The sequence below is a fragment of the Dryobates pubescens genome, chromosome 11 (genome assembly GCF_014839835.1).
Source record: "Dryobates pubescens isolate bDryPub1 chromosome 11, bDryPub1.pri, whole genome shotgun sequence".
In the NCBI taxonomy this organism is placed as follows: Eukaryota; Metazoa; Chordata; class Aves; order Piciformes; family Picidae; genus Dryobates; species Dryobates pubescens.
In genome coordinates, this window is record NC_071622.1 from 14,480,246 (window position 1) to 14,497,282 (window position 17,037).

General features: G+C 42.3%; 1 protein-coding gene across 3 annotated transcripts in view; it reads right to left on the minus strand.

Annotated features, from left to right (window-relative positions):
- TPR (translocated promoter region, nuclear basket protein) overlaps positions 1–17,037 on the minus strand; it is a 42,879-nt gene that overhangs the window by 23,106 nt on the left and 2,736 nt on the right. For all 3 annotated transcript variants that reach the window (XM_054165695.1, XM_054165694.1, XM_009902654.2), the window contains exons 3-24: positions 16,616–16,689; positions 16,353–16,449; positions 15,848–15,951; positions 14,695–14,859; positions 14,396–14,488; positions 14,198–14,278; positions 12,989–13,076; positions 11,870–12,010; positions 10,927–11,018; positions 10,300–10,497; positions 9,309–9,416; positions 8,040–8,266; positions 7,030–7,193; positions 6,018–6,157; positions 5,783–5,931; positions 4,963–5,125; positions 4,311–4,445; positions 3,103–3,243; positions 2,783–2,951; positions 1,650–1,816; positions 1,206–1,358; positions 405–521 (exon numbers count right to left, since the gene is read on the minus strand). In XM_054165695.1, the coding sequence (XP_054021670.1) occupies positions 405–521; positions 1,206–1,358; positions 1,650–1,816; positions 2,783–2,951; positions 3,103–3,243; positions 4,311–4,445; positions 4,963–5,125; positions 5,783–5,931; positions 6,018–6,157; positions 7,030–7,193; positions 8,040–8,266; positions 9,309–9,416; positions 10,300–10,497; positions 10,927–11,018; positions 11,870–12,010; positions 12,989–13,076; positions 14,198–14,278; positions 14,396–14,488; positions 14,695–14,859; positions 15,848–15,951; positions 16,353–16,449; positions 16,616–16,689 (2,966 nt within the window). The remainder of the gene's footprint in view (positions 1–404; positions 522–1,205; positions 1,359–1,649; positions 1,817–2,782; positions 2,952–3,102; positions 3,244–4,310; positions 4,446–4,962; positions 5,126–5,782; positions 5,932–6,017; positions 6,158–7,029; positions 7,194–8,039; positions 8,267–9,308; positions 9,417–10,299; positions 10,498–10,926; positions 11,019–11,869; positions 12,011–12,988; positions 13,077–14,197; positions 14,279–14,395; positions 14,489–14,694; positions 14,860–15,847; positions 15,952–16,352; positions 16,450–16,615; positions 16,690–17,037) is intronic.

Genomic DNA, 17,037 nt, shown 5'->3' on the forward strand with positions numbered 1-17,037 from the left:
CAATGTCCTGCTGTGAGAATTCAGTTTTCTTTCTTGCTCCCTCAGGAGACTGAGGTAGCAGATCATTAAATTAAGTACACTCCCCAATCACAGATCTTACTAACAATAATCCATTGCATCTTTTGTTGTTTCCTTAAATGTGGCACAAACTGTGCTTGAAGCACAACTTTGTATTCAAAGTCAGTTTAGCTAATATTACCACAATGTTTAATCAGGCAGAAAAAATGAAGCATTAAATGAGCAGCTATTCACAACATTAAAGTGCTCTTACAGGACTTTTCTTGCTTCACGAGCCTCTGATTAGCAATACTACCTCTAAAAATCTTGTCTTCAATTGAAAAACAATGAAAATCCAGCATTCAGTTTTGTACCTCTGTCTAAAACAGGCAAATACTACAACATACTTGTTCCTGGCAGTCACGTCGGGCTTGTTGTTCATTAGTGAGAGCTGTGCTGGCTCTCTGAAGGGCTTCCTGAACTTCTGACTGCACAGTTGACAGACTCTTCTTTAGTTCTGATAGCTATGGTGATGAAGGAACAAGGGAAAAAACAAACAAACAAACAAAAAACAAGAACAAAACCAAGACTAAGAGGAAATTCTTTTACAGAATATTGACCAGAGCAAGGCTTTGAATATAGACAGTCCTGAGTAATGTAGATCTGGAGTGTGGTTATTGCATTATTTATTTGAATCTAAAAAGAAATACTGTCAATATTTTGACTTAACATACAGAGCTTTTTCCTGGTAAAGAAACACTCCTGTTCTTTCAGATTTGAGTATGCAGCAACCCTAGTTGCAGTCAGCCTGTTTCTTTCAACCCCAATAAAAGCCCAAATATAAACCAGACAACAAGGGCACAGACCACTCTGGTTTCAAAACCATTTTAGCATTTCAAAATGGCTCACAGTCCAAAAAGAGTTTGCTGAAACCTCCCACTACAGCTTTTTTTATTCATGTTTTGCTCTGAGCTGCTCAAAGTTCAGGAAGATATTGACAGCTTTAAATACACAATCACCCCAAACAAAGTGATAAGGTTCAGGTACTACTCATGTTTGTTAATCTTTTGTACATTCTACAAGATTTTGTTTTGAACACTACTATATTGCAAAACCAAACTGAAGTTTAAGAATTCTGAAATAGCAGACTCTCTGAGATAGTGGACTCTCCACAAGGCAGTTTAAGGGGGGGGACATGCAGTGCATACCTGCTGCTCCATATTCTCCAAGGCTTTACGCTTCTCCTCTTGCAGTTCTTGCTTTTCTTTCTCTGACTCCATCAGCTTCTTTTCTAGCTGTGCTTGATACTCTGAAGATTCCTTTAGACGAGCTTCAACTGTTGCACGAACTTCCTCTGTCACCTTCATTAAAATCCATCGTAAGAGATCAATTTTTTCCTTTAAATATGGCATTCTAATGTGAAATTCTCAAGATCTCATTAAAAGCAATACTGAAAGCATGAAGAATCACAGAGAACTGAATTTTTTCTTCTTCTTTTCCCTTCAAAGCTGCAGTAGCTTATGAAGGACACCTAACTTTAGTTTTTCCTAATTCCTCTCATATCTTATAAACTATATTGTAGTACAAAAAACCCCAAAAGATCTTTCAGTTTGTTTCTGCTTTTGCTTTAATAAACAATGGTAACTACTTACTTGTTTTTCCTTATTAAGGGATTCCTCCAGGCTAAGAACCATGGCCCTGTATTGTTCCACATTACTAGAACTAGTCTTGAGTCTCTCTCTCAGGTCATTAACTTGTTCATCAGCTTGTCTTAGTCGACTCACAAGATCGTCCACATCTTCATTTGTACTAGGCTGACCTAAAACATCAGAACACACTCATTAACTGACGCAGTTTAATTCGGTGCTTTTAAACTACTCTTCTGTGAAAACTGAAGTCTTTTAGGATAGTAACATGTGTCCAGCTCTGGGCCTCTCAATTTAAGAAGAACATTGAGACTCTTGAACATGTCCAGAGAAGGGCAACAAGGATGGTGAAAGGCTTCGAGCACAATCCTTATGAGGAGAGGCTGAGGGAGCTGGGATTGTTTAGCCTGGAGAAGAGGAAGCTCAGAGGAGCTGTCCACAACTACCTGAAGGGAGGTTGTAGCCAGGAGGGGGTTGGTCTCTTCCCCCAGGTGACCAGAACAAGGGGGGGGACAGTCTCAAGCTGCACCAGGCAAAGTTTAGGCTTAAGGTGAGGAGAAAGTTCTTCAGAGTGGTTAGCTGTTGGAATAGGCTGCCCGGGGAGGTGGTGGAGTCACCGTCCCTGGAGACATTCAAGAGGGGACTGGACATGGCACTTGGTGCCATGGTTTAGTAGTTATGAGGTCTTGGGTGACAGGCTGGACTTGATGATCTTTGAGGTCTCTTCCAACCTTATTGATTCTATGATTCTAAAAAACAATCACTCTCATAAAGCTTCCCTAAATAAGACTGGCAGCTCCAACCAAAATACTGACTAACAAGAAACATTGTTGATTGAGACAAAAATAATCGGCTATTTCAAAATAAGTACACTGAAATGACTTAAGCTGTTTCACAGGAAAAAAAAGGGATCCTTTAATAAGTTTTGCTTTATTTGTGCCCTTTGGGGCTGCCTGGACATTAATTTTACCTTAACAAACCATCCTTATTATCATTTGTTTGGATATGTGATTGTAACAATCAAATTTATTATTTGCTGTACACTCCTCATTCTAAATTATCCTGAGTGCTAAATTTTACCACTCTGCAGACAGCAGCATTTAGGAGGAAGTGAAACTCAATGCAGAAAACTGCTTCACCTTTCCCTGGAGCTCTCTGTGATGACTGAGATGCTAGCTGAGCCTCTGTATTGTTGAGCTGCTGTTTCAACATGGCAGTTTCTTTCTGGGCATTCTTCAACAGCTCCTTTGTGTTCACATGACGGTTTGTCTCAGTCTCAAGCTGCCTCTTGAGATCCAGGATATGAACCTGAAAACACAAGGTCATTGATTTTGTAATTATTCACAAATGGCATAAAGAGCAAATATGTCCTGCATGAAAACCAAAACCTGACAGAACCCATGCAATGTTGGCTTTATTGTCACTAAACCTAGTTTAGCATGTTTATAACTGTACTTACCTCTTGATTTTTGGTAAGGGAATGTCTTTGTTCCACCTCATTTTCCAGTTTCTTCTTCAACTGAGATATCTCACGTTCTAGCTTTTCTATCTGATTATTGAGTCTTTGTTTTGTTTCTGTCTCAGACCTCTCCAGTATTCCCTGATAAAAGAGCACAAGGTAGTCTTAAAATACCTCTCAATCACTTTCTTCTGAGTTACTGCAGCACTTCATGCAAAGTTGTAACAACTCATCTCCCATCCCCAAAATAACTCCTGCAAGGAGCAAGAAATAATAGGGAGAAAAAGAATGGTGAGACGTTGGAACAGGTTGCCCAGGGAGGCTGTGGTTCCCCCTTCCTCGAGGTGTCCAAGACCAGGCTGGATGAGGCCTTGAGCAACCTGGTCTAATGGAAGGTGTCCCTGGATATGGCAGGGGGTTTGGAACTAGATGCTCTTCCAACCCAAATCATTCTATGTATCTATGAAAGAAAACAATGAGAAATAGAACTTAAAATATATCACTGGTGAGGCCACACCTTGAATACTGGGCTGAGTTTTGGGCCTCTTGCTACAAGAAAAAAACTGAGGGGCTGGAGTGGGTCCAAATACATGCAGCAAAGCTAGCAAAGGCTCCAGAGCACAAGTCTTGTGAGAAGGAGCTGAGGGAACTGGGGTTGTTCAGCTTGGAGAAAAGGAGTCTGAGAGGAGACCTTCTGGCTCTCAAGAATTCCCTGAAAGGAGGTTGGAGCCAGGTCAGTCTCTTCTCTCAAGTAATAAGCAACATGCTTCCTCTCATGGAAACAGCCTCAAGTTGCACTAGGGGAGGTTCAAGTTGGACAGTTTGTTCCCCAAAAGGCTTGAAAAGGCCTGGAACAGGCTGCCCAGGGCAGTGGAGGAGTCTCCATCCCTGCAAGTAATCCAAAAAGTGTAGATGGGGTGCTGAGGAACATGGTTTAGTGGTGTGTGGTGCTAGGTTAACAGCTGGACTCAACGACCTTGGAGGTCTTTTCCAAACATAATGATTCTATGATTCTGTAATTTAAAACAGGAAAAACAATCTTGCTTAAGCAAGTTGCTCCAGTGTTTTGTGTTCAGTGTCAATGTGTAACAAAAAATTCAGCATCCCTTTAAGACCCAAGCCCATGACTGTGGTATTTGATTTCAGTGGGTTTCAATGAAGAACTCTGAAACCATCACACCAAATGTGGACATAATAATGCCACATACCTGAATAGTTCGCAGATTAGTAAGCAGCAAGTTCTGTCCTCTTTGCTCAACTAATAAAGACTCACGCTGCTGAGTCAAACGCACGTCCGACATCTTCAAGATATCTTTCTCTTTCTTCAAGTTTTCTGCTCTCACCTTAAGACAGAAAATAATAACAAGAACTTTGTTATCAATCCCCAATGTTAAGCTGAATATTATTTTTATGATAAGTTACTACTATGGTTAAAGAAGAGCTTTGAAGATTATATGCTATGAATTAAAATTCAAGCAAATTAAGACAAGAAGAGTTCATCGCTTCATTCTGGTGTCTCACAACCCTCACTGTATAGAATTTCTTCCTCATCTCCAGCCTAAATCTGCCCTCTTCAAGGTTCAATCCCTTGCTCCTCATCCTATCACCACAAGCCCTTGTAAAAAGTCCCCTCCTGGCTTCCTTACGTGACTAATCACGTTCTGTTTTCTCTGCAAACAGAGTAACACCTTTGGATCACTGTTCCAGCTTCACTCAGTGCTTGAGATGTGCATGAATATACATGCACACAAACTTTTACACATGTAAGAGCTGATGCACTTAAAAAGCCACACACAATCATAAGCAGAACCCTCATGATGATCTGGAATGCCTAACAGTATAATCCTCTGTGCTACCAACCTCTGCCACTGCCAGTTTTTCATTAGCTCCCCTCAGGTCTTGAGTCATGGTGTTAATTATCTGCTCTTGCTTCTGAGTTGTTGCTGTGAGCTTCTGGGTTCTTTCATGCAGAGATGTTATTTCACGACGGTAGCCTTCAACATTATCCTGCAGCATTTCATACCTTCACATGGAACAATAAAGCAAACAATGTGTTTGGCACACTGAGTTTAACTGCATGGACACAGCTAATATTTCATATGGAAAGTGATGCACAAGAACACATGTGGCTTGCTCAACCAGAAGGTATATTCTTGATGCCTTCACTATTTCCATTGTGTTCTTTAACAATAGATACTATCAATGTTTCACTGGCAACTCTTCCTGAGCAAGTGATATTCGTAGATTCACAGAATGGTTTAGATTGGAAGGAACCTTACAGGTCATTTAGTTCCAACCCCCCTGCCATTGTCAGGGACACCTTCCACTAAATCAGATTGCTCAGGGCTTCATCCAACCCGGCTCTGAACACCTCCAGGGAGAGGGCATCCACAACCTCGCTGAGAAACCTGTTCCAGTGTATCACCACCCTCACTGTAAAGGACTTCTTCCTTATCTCCAGTCTAAATCTGCCCTCCTCCAGCTTCAATCCATTCTCTTTCATCACCCTTGTAGTGATAGCACTACAAGCCCTTATAAATAGTCCCTCTGTGGCTTTCTTGTAGGCCCCTTCAGGTACTTGAAGGACACTATAAGGTCTCCCCCAAGCCTTCTCTTCTCCACATGACTCTACGGAGAGAGCAAACATACACAAGGCAATGAAATTCAAGAAGTGATTTACCGTTTGGAGGCAAATTCCAGCTGTGTGGAGATCTTTGCATTTTGGGATCTCAAGTCTGTGACCTGCTCCTGAAGCTTTTCATTTTGTTCATTCAGCAGTTTATCATTCTCTGCCTTTTCTTTTTTATAGTTCTCAAAAACTTCCTGCAACTATATTGAGAGAATAGACATTAAAGTGCTTAGAAGAGTAGAAAGAAATAGTGATAGCTTTCTACATTGTTTATTGAAAAATATACCTGCTTAAGAGCAGCTTTAGCCTCCACTGTCTCCACTGACTCAGCCATTGACACTGGCGCAGGAGTTGACATGGCTTGAGGTAAACTTGGGCGCTTTGGAGTAGACAGAAGAGAGATGTCCTCTGATAACATACCTGAAGCTAAAAAACAGATAAAGGGGGTATTAGATGAAACAACCAAATGAATGCTGGCCAAAGAAGATCATAGAATCATTAAGGTTGGAAAAGACCTTTAAGATACTGACTCCAACCGTAACTCAGCTACCGGGACCAATGAACACCATCCTGAAGCACCACATCTACAGCTTCTTGAACATCTCCAGGGATGGTGACTCCACCACCTTCCTGGGCAGCCTGTTCCAACACCACACCACTCTTTCAGTAAAGGGATTGTTCTTAATATCCAACCTGAAACTCCCCTGGCACAACTTAAGACCATGGACTTGATGATCTTTGAGGTCTCTTCCAACCTTGGTGATTCTGTGATTTCCTCTTGTAGTGTCTTACTTGGGAGTAGAGGCCAACACCAGCCTCATTCCAACTTCCTTTCAGGTAGCTGTAGAGAGCAGTTAAGATCTCCCCTTAGCCTTCTCTTCTCAAGACTAAACAACCCCAGTTTCCTCAGCCACTCCTTACACAACCCCTCACCAGTCTTATTGTCTTTTCTGAACACACTCCAGGACCTCAATATCTTTAATATGTAACCACATGGAAGTATGGCTAAAGCAAATACTGTGTGGCTAGGACAGCCTTGGGCTCTCCTGAGCAGCTCATTCATTATACCTACAACATGCTACCAGAGCACAGGTAGTCACCACTGCCCCTCAGTCACTGTGGACCAAGTGATTACAGTGTGAAAAACAAATCAGGTGTCTAAATTCAAACTCATGGCTTTTACAGAGAGAGAACAGATCAAGAGACTGGTATCATTCCAGCACTGTGGCTGAAAACCCAGAACAAATGACCATTTGATTTACTTTTTTCTTCCAGTGGTGCAGAACTGTGAAGCTCACCTTGCAGAGGAATGTTGGCTCCTGTGGTCTGTGCCAGCAGGATGCGGAACATATCGCGCTGCCGAACGATAGACTCCACAAGCTGCAGCTGATGGTGACGCGACTCACGGAGTTTTTCCAGCTCACCGAGAGCTTCGTCCAGCTGACTCTGAAGCTCAGCAATTCTGAAACCAACAGGTTGCTCCGGTCACATACAGAGCAAGACATTCCAAGAGGACACAACCCTCACATTTTGTCACAAGTCCTTCAATGCACATCTAGTGACTCTCTGAAAGTTAAGCATCACTAATAGTTCTGAGCAAACTTACAGGCAGACTGCCCTTTGGGTGTGGCATTTTGTAGATGACACAGAAACATACTCAAGTTTTCACTCAGCTAACAGGAATGAACAAAATCTTCCTTCTTCACAGAATCCCTGCATGGTGGGGGTTGGAGAGGACCTTGACACATCGTCTAGTCCAAGCCCCTTGGTAAAGCAGGGTTACCCACAGCAATTTGCCCAGGATCACAATGTCCAGGTGGGTTTAGAATCGCTCAAGAGAAGGAGACTCCATAACCTCTCTGGACAGTCTGCTCTAGGGCTCCAGCACCCTCACACCAAAGAAGCTTTTCCTCCCATTCAGATAGATGTTCCTTGCAGTTTGTGCCCCTTGGCCCCTGTCCTGTCACTGGGCATCACTGAATTCTCCTTAGGAATTCCCCAAGCAGGTCTCAAAAACCAGCTCTGTTGTATGAAATTACATTCACTAAAAGACCAAAATTTACATTTGCTTTGGATTTTGATAAGAGCACCTATTACAAAAGATACAACTATGAAGTCACTTTGATCTACACTTGAAGACAATGTTGCTTAATAGCAATTTGCCTTTCTGAGTCCCACAGCTGCTCATATATGCACTTCCATATCCATATGCAGTTAATAGCCCTCAGGAGCAAAAATGTGACGTGTTTGAATAAAGCCAAGATACCTCCTAATGAAATGACTTTCCTAGAGGGAGCAGGTAACTTACTTAGATGATGTTGTTTCTTGCTCCTCTTTTTCTCTAGCCTCTCCCAGCTCCCGAAGAGCCACCAAGAGACGCTGATTCTGCTGCTGCAGTTCTTCAATATTTCTGTATGAGACTAGATGTTGAGATATGACTTCAGAAGAGCTACTGATGTCAGCAGAGCTCACCTCTTCATCACGGATCACATGATTGCCTCTGGCTTCCTCAAGTTCCATTAAAAGCACACGAATCTGAAAGGGAACATTCTAGTATAAGACCTGAACACACACTCTGAAAACCACCATATTAAAGCACTTGGAGATTAAGTGTTTTTTTCCTACAATATACAAACTACTATGATCAATAAACCCTTGTGAGATAATTACATTACAGAAAAAACAGTCTAACAAAAGGAAACCCCATCTGTTCCACAAACAGATCACAGGATATCCTTATCTAAGTTACACAGAATCACAGAATTGTTTTGGATCATCAGGTCCAACCATTAACTGAGTACTGACAGGTCACCACTAAGCCAGGTCACCACTAAGCCGTGTCCTTCAGCTCATCTACACAGCTTTACAACCCCTCCAGGGATGGGGACTCTGCCATTGCCCTGGACAGCCTGGTTCAGGGCTTGACAACCCTTCTGGGGAAGAAACTGTTTCCAATCTCCAACTTTAGACTCCCCTGGCACAACCTGAGGCTCCTCTCATCCTGTCACTCGTTCCTTGGGAGAAAAGATGAACCCCCACCTGGCTCCAACTTCTTTTCAGGAAGCTGTAGAGAACAGTAAGATGTCCCCTTAGCTGTCTCTTCTCCAGACTAAACAACCCCAGTTCTCTCAGCTGCTCCTCACAGGACCTGTTCTTCAGACCTTTCACCAGGTTCGCTGCCCTTCTCTGGACATGCTCCAGCACCTCAATGTCCTTCTGGGATTAAGTGGCTCAAAACTGACCCAAATATTCAAGGTGTGGCCATATATATGTGTTTCCCATGTCAGATGTCCAACAATATTATCCTAAACAGCATCATTGCTATGCAGCTAAATTTATTCTAATTTTCCAATTTTATTCCCATTAACATTCCAACTATTCCAATTTTGCAAGCAGAAATGTCAATAGCACATTGTCTAAAGAACAGCTCCTAACATCAGCAAGGCTCTTGTGACAGTGGAAGTCTACAAGAGTGGGGCTGAACACAACTTGCAAGCAAGAACTTGCTTGCAAGCAAGCACCATATTAATAAATAAATTGCAAACCATACATTTAACTGTAGCAACATTTGTTCTACCTGCTGGGAAAGATCTTTCACTTGTATTTCCAGTCTCTGGTTTTCTCTTTCAAGCAGAGAGGCATGCTTGTTGGCTTTATCAGTATCCTCCTGCAGTCGCTGGATCTCCTGCAAGCACACAAACATGAAGAAACACATGGCAATCCAACTCAGACACATTCCTTTCCAGAGAGAAGCCATTATGCTGGGCCACACCTTGTGAATCAAATTGTGTTTAACTTCTGGAGTGTAACTTTAAAACAGTAAAAGTCCACGTATCTAGGAATCAAAAGCCACGCTCTTTCTTTCATGCTGCATTAGTGTACCAACATGAATGGGAAGTGAACATGGAAGTCCAATGTTATTTCTTTGGGCAAATACTAGTATTTGTTTACCAAGAAATTGGCTCTCTCAGAAAATCATAGAATGGCTTTCACTGGAAGGGACCCTAAAGATCATCCAACCCCCCTAAAGATTGACCAACCCCCCTATCATGGGCAGGGACACTTCTCAACTAGACAAGGCAGTTCAAGACCTCATCCAACCCGACCCCGAACACCCCGACAAGGACCATCCACAACCTCCCTGGGCAACCTGTTTCAGAGTCTCACCACCCTTGTACTGAAGAACTTCTTCCTAAGATCCAGTCTAAACCTACTCTCCCTCACCTAAAAACCAGTCCCCCTTTCCCTGTTGCTGGACACCCTTATGAAAATTCCCTCTCCAGCCTTCCTGTACACTCTGTTCAGGTACTGGAAAGCAGCTATAAAGTCCCCTCAGAGTCTTCTCCAGGCTATCCAAGTCAACACATTTAACCCTTCACTATAGAAGACTGAAAGTTTGGTTCTGTAAAATACTTTACACAATGCAATAAACTGCAAGGTAGGGTATTTCTTCACACTGAAAGCTGACTACAAGATCTATCATATGCATTTATTAACAGCCATTAGGATTACAGAACTACAAATCCATCTTTGCCATCATTTGACACGCTCTTTGATTTGATACTGACCTTCATAGCTTGTTCAAGCTTTGCAGACAGACTAGCAACAGCTTTCTGGGAACGCTCAAATTCTTCCCTCTGACGCTTCAAGATTGGTGCTTTGGCTTCCACTTCTTGCACTATTTCATCCAGGTACTTATTGATACGCTTGTTCTCTAGCTTCTCCAAAAGCAACTGATCCTGAGTTTCTACATACGCATTGTACAGCTGCAAGGAAAGAGTTTTCGGGTTGGTTTTGGTACATCCCTCTTGCAAAAGACTCCCTGGTAATTAAACTATTCATACCTTAAAGCAGTAAAACTTTATACAGCCCTAGACAGGATGGTCTTTCAGAACAATGTGTTTTTAGGACCATACCATGGCAAAGCAATTATCCCCAGGAATTTTTAAATGGCAAACATCGATTGCACACAGTTGTACTAGAGAATTCTAGGTAAAAGGACAAATCTTAACCAAATTTAAGACAGCACATGTATCAAAGCTAGCATCACAAAAGAAAGCCTGCCTCAAATGCAGGGCAAAAATCTCTTCAACTCCAGTCAGGCATTACAACAAACCTAAAGCCCTCACCCTTATGTTATGGGCATATCTCAGTTGGCACTTCAAGGGCCTTGAAATTGAAGAGTTTGTTCTCACCTCAGTTAATTTCATCCCAGGCTTGACTACTTTGGCTACCGCTGCAGCAGTGGGAGACATAGCTGCCAGCTCCTCCTCAGACAATATGGCTCCTGAAGACATAATTCCAGCATTTAGCATTACAAAACTGTAGTAATTCCCATCATCTGTATTCTCTGTCAGTCTTCATACACCTTTGTGCTTGGTAACTGCTGAATTATAACTACACTATTGTAACCTCTTAAAGGGGTCATAGGTAAGTTTAGGAAGTGTGGGTTCAAAAAACAAAGCTGGATGGGGTGGCTGACACCCTTTCAGGCCGTGCTGCCATTCAGAGAGACCAGAGCAAGCTGGAGAGCTGGGCAGAGGAACCTCATGAAGTTCAACAAGGGCAAGATTACTTCCATTAAATTAACATAGTGACAGAGCAAATATACTTTATGCCTTTGTTTCTCCCTGCTCTGCTTTCTCTTTCCTTTAGAAATCCTTTACATGTAGTAAGCAATTACAAAAACCCCCAAACCAGAGATGAGGACAGTGAATACTGAGGAATATTTAATATTAAACAGAAATTTAAGGACAGAAGTTTGTTTTCTGTTCCCCCATCCCCTTTTTTTTAAGAGGAAAATAGGAAATGTTTCTCATCCCCAGTACCCTCTACAGAAAACCATGACAGCCTTAAGGACATGTTTTCTCTGTGCTGTCTTTAAAAATTATGTCAGATTAACAAAAGAACTTCAAAAACGTTTCAAGAGAAATGTATTCTGGGGAGGAAATGCATTTTCAGGGTCTATGTATAGAGTATATATATATATATATATACACACACACACAAGCTTCTAAGATCCATGATGTGAAATGACCAAAGATGACTCACTTCCTACAGAAATTCAGCCTAGTGTTTTCATTCAAGTCACCAAGAAGCTGAGGCTCTTTGTATTTCAGGTCCCAGTGTCCTCCTTACCTTTGCGCTTTGTAGCAGACAGCAAATCATTGGCATTCTCCAGCTCCTTTTCCAGTTTACTGATCTTCTCCTGCAGCTCTTTTTCCATTACAGCTTTTGACTCCTCCACCTCAACCAAATGCTCCTGGGTTGCTTTATTAGCTAAAATTAAATCAGACAAGCAAGGTTTCTGTGTTTGGTTGGGTTATGGTTTGTTTCTTTTAAAGAGATCTAAATTTGCCTGGTTTTATTTGTCTGCATTTGTCTTTGATTTTTACTTTATCTGATCTCACTTGTACTACTGTGACCAGCTATGGGACCCCCAAAGCAAGAGGGAAATAGACCTGACAGAGCAGGTCCAGAGGAGGGCCTCAAAGATGATCAGAGGGCTGGAGCATCTATCCTGTGAAGATGGGCTGAAAGAATCAGGGCTGTTCAGCCTGGAGAGAAGGCTCCACGAAGAACTTAGAACTACCTTTCAAGATGTGAAGGGGACCTACAGGAAGACTGGAGAGGGACTGTTTTTAGGAGGGCCTGTGGTTATATGACAAGGGGCAATGGCTTGTAAGTGGAGCAAGGGAGATTTAGGTTGGTTATCAGGAGGAAGCTCTTTACCATGAAGGTGGTGAAATACTAGAACAGGTTGCCCAGGGATGTGGTTGAGATCCCACCCCTGGAGACATTCATGATCAGCCTCGATGATGCCCTGAGCAGCCTGATCTAGTTGGGTGTCCCTGCTGACTGCAGGGGGGTTGGACAAGACGACCTTTCAGGGTCCTTTGCAACCTGATGCAATCTGTGCATCTGTGGTCTGCAAAAGGTGGCAGGAATACTCAGCAGCAGGACAGAAGCATGAATGTCTGCCAATCAACTTTGCTCAGAACAGGGCTAAAAGATGAGCTATCCTTTCACCAGTGAAAAGGAAACTAAAACATGGAACTAAAAGATATACCTGACAAAATCCTCTCCGCAAAACTAAAAATAAAATGCCAGGTATACAATTCCCCCTCCCTAAGTCAATTCAACTAGTCACATAAATTCTTTGGTATAAAATGATGTTCCTGTGTATGTTTCAGTGCATCAAGCTAATTACAAGGGAACACAACTACTCAGCTCTGGCATTTCTCCCTCACAGCTTACCTTCACCTGCTTCCTTCAGCAGCTTGTGCAGCTCTTCCACTGCGCCAGTCAGTTCATTGCTCTTTGCCTCCGAGTCATCAGCAGCACTCTAAAGAGAAGCATTTAATTTCACTTCAGCACATAGCAATAGCAAATGCATTCTTCCAACAAAAGCCCAAAAGGACTAAAAAACCTGTGTTGTTTTTTTTTTTTAATGCTGAAAGATTCACTTAAACTGAACAATTTGGATTAAGCTTCACTTTGATACAAACTACCCATAGAACGGTTTGGGTTGGAAGTGACCTTAAAAATCAACCCCTCTGTCATGGACAGGGACACCTCCCACTAGACTAGACTGCTCAAGGCCTCATTCAGCCTGGCCCTAAACACCTCCAGGGAGGGGGCATCCATGACCTCCCTGGGCAGACTATTCCAGTGTCTCACCACCCTCACTGGGAAGAATTTCTTCCTAATCTCCAGATTCAATCTCCCCTCTCCAAGCTTAAATCTGTTTCTTCTTGTCCTATCACAAGTCCTTGTAAAAAGACTAAAAGTCAGAAGTGTCAGACATGGACTTGACAAGACAAAACCAAATAAAATTAATTCCCTTTAGCTGCTTTGTAGCTGGTTCTGGCCTAGCTCCTCTTTTCTCTGCAGAAAATCTGAGCACTCAATTCCAGTAATTCTGAAAATGTGGTATTTTTAGGGAAACTCATGGAACGGGTCCAGGGGAGGCCACGGAGATAATCAGCCTGAGAGAGTTGAGCTGTTCAGCCTGGAGAATAGAAGGCTCCAGGGAGACCTTAGATCAGCCTCCCAGTACCTGAAGGGGGCTTACAGGAATGCTGGGGAAGGACTTTATAAGGGCTGAACAACTGCAGTTCCTTCAGCTGTTCAAGGTGAGGCCTTGCCAGTGCCCAGTACAGGGGAATGACCCCTGCGCTCATCCTGCTGGCCACACTTGCTGATCTGGGCCACGATGCTGTTGGATTCCTTGGCCACCCAGGCACTGCTGGCTCAGGTTGAGGTGGCCGACAACCAACACCCTCAGGTCCTTTTCCACCAGGCAGCTTTCCAGCCACTCCTCCCCAAGCTTGGAACACTGCAGGCTGTTGCTTCCCCACATCAATACTTTGTGGGGGAAAAAAACCCCAAACTGGCCTGTATCACACTTAGTGCTAGTTCACCCCTAGGAAGACCAATCTGTGCTTGTAACAGAATCAGACTCACCTTATACAGATTGGATAACTTGATGTGGGCATTCAGTTCATTGTGGAATCTTTCCTCCATACCAGCTTGCTGCTCTTTTGCCTGGTAAATTAAAGAGAGGGCGAGGGATCATTCCACATTTTCTAATTCACTCGTTTTAGGTTTTAATTCACAGAAACAAATGTAATGCTGCTTCATATGTATGTTGAGTTGGCTTACCTCTTTCAGTTTATTCAAAAGTTCTTCCACATGCTTCTGAAGATTTTCATTTGACTGCTTCAAGCTGTTTACCTGTTCTTCCATTCTGGAAACCTGTTCAAAGTATAAATGAGAATACCATGAATGAATCTGTTTTTCCGATTCCCTTTATTTTGGAAAACACCCACTTAATTGTTTTTCCAGTTGAAAAGCTAAACCCACCTTTTTTCACTTGAACACACTTTTAAAGTACTTGGTTTTGTTTAATACAGGAGGTATAATTTATAAGAAACAGCAAAAGCACTCAGTAATGACATTACCTCCTCTTTCTTGTTCTCCAGGCTGCATTTAAGCTCCAGGATTTCATTGCCTTTCTCTCTGGCAGTATGCAGAAGTTCATCTGTTTTGGATTTCAACTCAGTGTTCAGCCAGTTGTTTTGATTCTGTAGTAGTTCTTTTTCTTGCTCCAACCTTTTCTCACGGTACTAAAAAAAAAATTGCATAGTGTAACTCTGCTGGTTTCAACAAAAATAAGGCAGCTAATCAAAATACTATGATCAGAGTAGCACAAATATGCTCTCGTTTGGTAAACAGCATCTAATGACAAGCAGTGTTTCTCATTACTCTGGCAATACTAACTCACCAGTCTCAAACTACAGCTTCCTGAAACCTGAGTTTCCTCAAAGTTTATGTTAGTGGGGAACAGCAAGGACAGAGTGAAGCCTCAGCAAGTTTGTTGATGACACAAAGCTGGGAGAAGTGGCTGACACAATGTCAGGCTGTGCTGCCACTCAGCGAGACAGGCACAAAACAGAGGCCAGGAGGTTCCATCTGAACATGAGAAACTTCTTTGCTGTGAGGGTGCTGGAGACCTAGAGCAGGCTGCCCAGAGAAGTTGTGGAATCTCCTTCTCTGGAGAGATTCCAAACCCTCCTGGACATTGTGATCCTGGGCGAGCTGCTGTGAGTGACCCTGCTTTAGCAGAAGGGTTGGACTAGATGATCTCTAGAGGCCCCTTCCAACCCCCAAGCATGCTGGGATTAACAAGATTAATATGTACTTAAAAGAAGTAAATAAAGGTAACAGAGTTTTCCTCCTTTTTTCTCCCTGCTCTCTTTCTCCTACTTATGGATTTTATTCTGCCCACAGAAACACAGTAAAGGTTCACAAAATTTCTTTTCTCCTTTCCACCTGCCTTCACGGATCCAGAGACTTTCTTCCTAACGGTTAGAAGCAGTAACCTTTCCACCAATCAGGCTTGGACATGCTTGCTCAACTTGATGCCTCCTTGCCCTCTATAAGTCTCACTTCCAGATACAGCCATCAATTTTATAACAAAATAATTTGTTTTAATTAACAGGAGTGCACTTGACCTACTTTCAATGTCAGTAATAACAAAATGATGATGACGTAATGTGTAAACAACAACTACTTCGCAAATGAACATGTACTACCACAAAAAGTACTACTCACCTTCATGGAAACATCTGATGTTTGAAGTTCATCTAACTTCAACTGAAGTTTCACCTTTTCCGTGTTTGCTTCTGTAAGCTTTTCATTCAGCCGTTTAACATCCTCTGGAGGAGGGAAATCAGTGTGAAAAATAGCTCACTGTATATTTTTACTTATGGTATAGTATACTCTAGTTACAGTACATACAGTTTGAATTAGGTCAACTAAATTGCAAGGAATGAGAACAGGCAAGATAAGATGTATGCAATGGTGTCTTGTGCAGTAAGATATTGGATAATGTGTGGGTTTAGATCTACAACACCAAGCATTAAACTGCTGGGGTTTTTCTGCTACTTGCGAGTAATTTCCTGCCTGGTTTCTTTTTCTCTGAATGCTTTTTCCTGCTCATCCCTTCCTTGATGCTGCCTGATGCTACAACTGGATACTCCACACCAGATTAGCTATTCAACCATCTCTTATTTAGCATAATTACATGAAGTATTTAGTTAATATGTCCTGTCTGTACCGTTTAAATGTTCAACTTCCTGAGAGCGTCTTTCACTCGTCCGAACCAAATCTCTCTTTTCAGCTTCCAGTTCTTCTTTTTCTCTACTTAGATGGCTCTGGAAAAAAATGCAAAAGAGCAATAAAAAAGTGTGATCAGCTTTCTGTATGCCCATCAGTGCATCTTTGAACTGATATTGATCCAGTCCAGGCTGGACACTGCATTCTTTGCTGCAATGAGACAGAACCAGAGCCTTTCAATATACTAGCAAGTTCCTCCAGTACCTGAATGGCTGCATTACGATCCTGAGCAGCTTCAAGTTCTTTATTCTTCTCATTCACTGACTTCAACTGTTCATCTGTTGAAAAAGAAGAAATAGGAATGAGGGATCTTCACTGCAACAAAATGACAAATTCACACTCCCAATGAAACAAGGCTAAAATTTCCTTTAACACAACAACAAAAGGAGAAAATAATTCAAGACTTCATTAGGGATGGATTAGGCAGCACTACAGCAAGCTAATGCAATCCATAGATCCAAGGTGTTTATAGCGAAGATCAAGACATAACCCACTCTGCTATTACCACAAAAATCAAACAAAAATGCCCTTAAAAACCAGCCAGCTTGAACACAAAAGCGAAACATCTCTCTACTTGCAGAAGTAACAAATGTAGCTGATGGATGGATTTTCAGCTCCCACTTAAA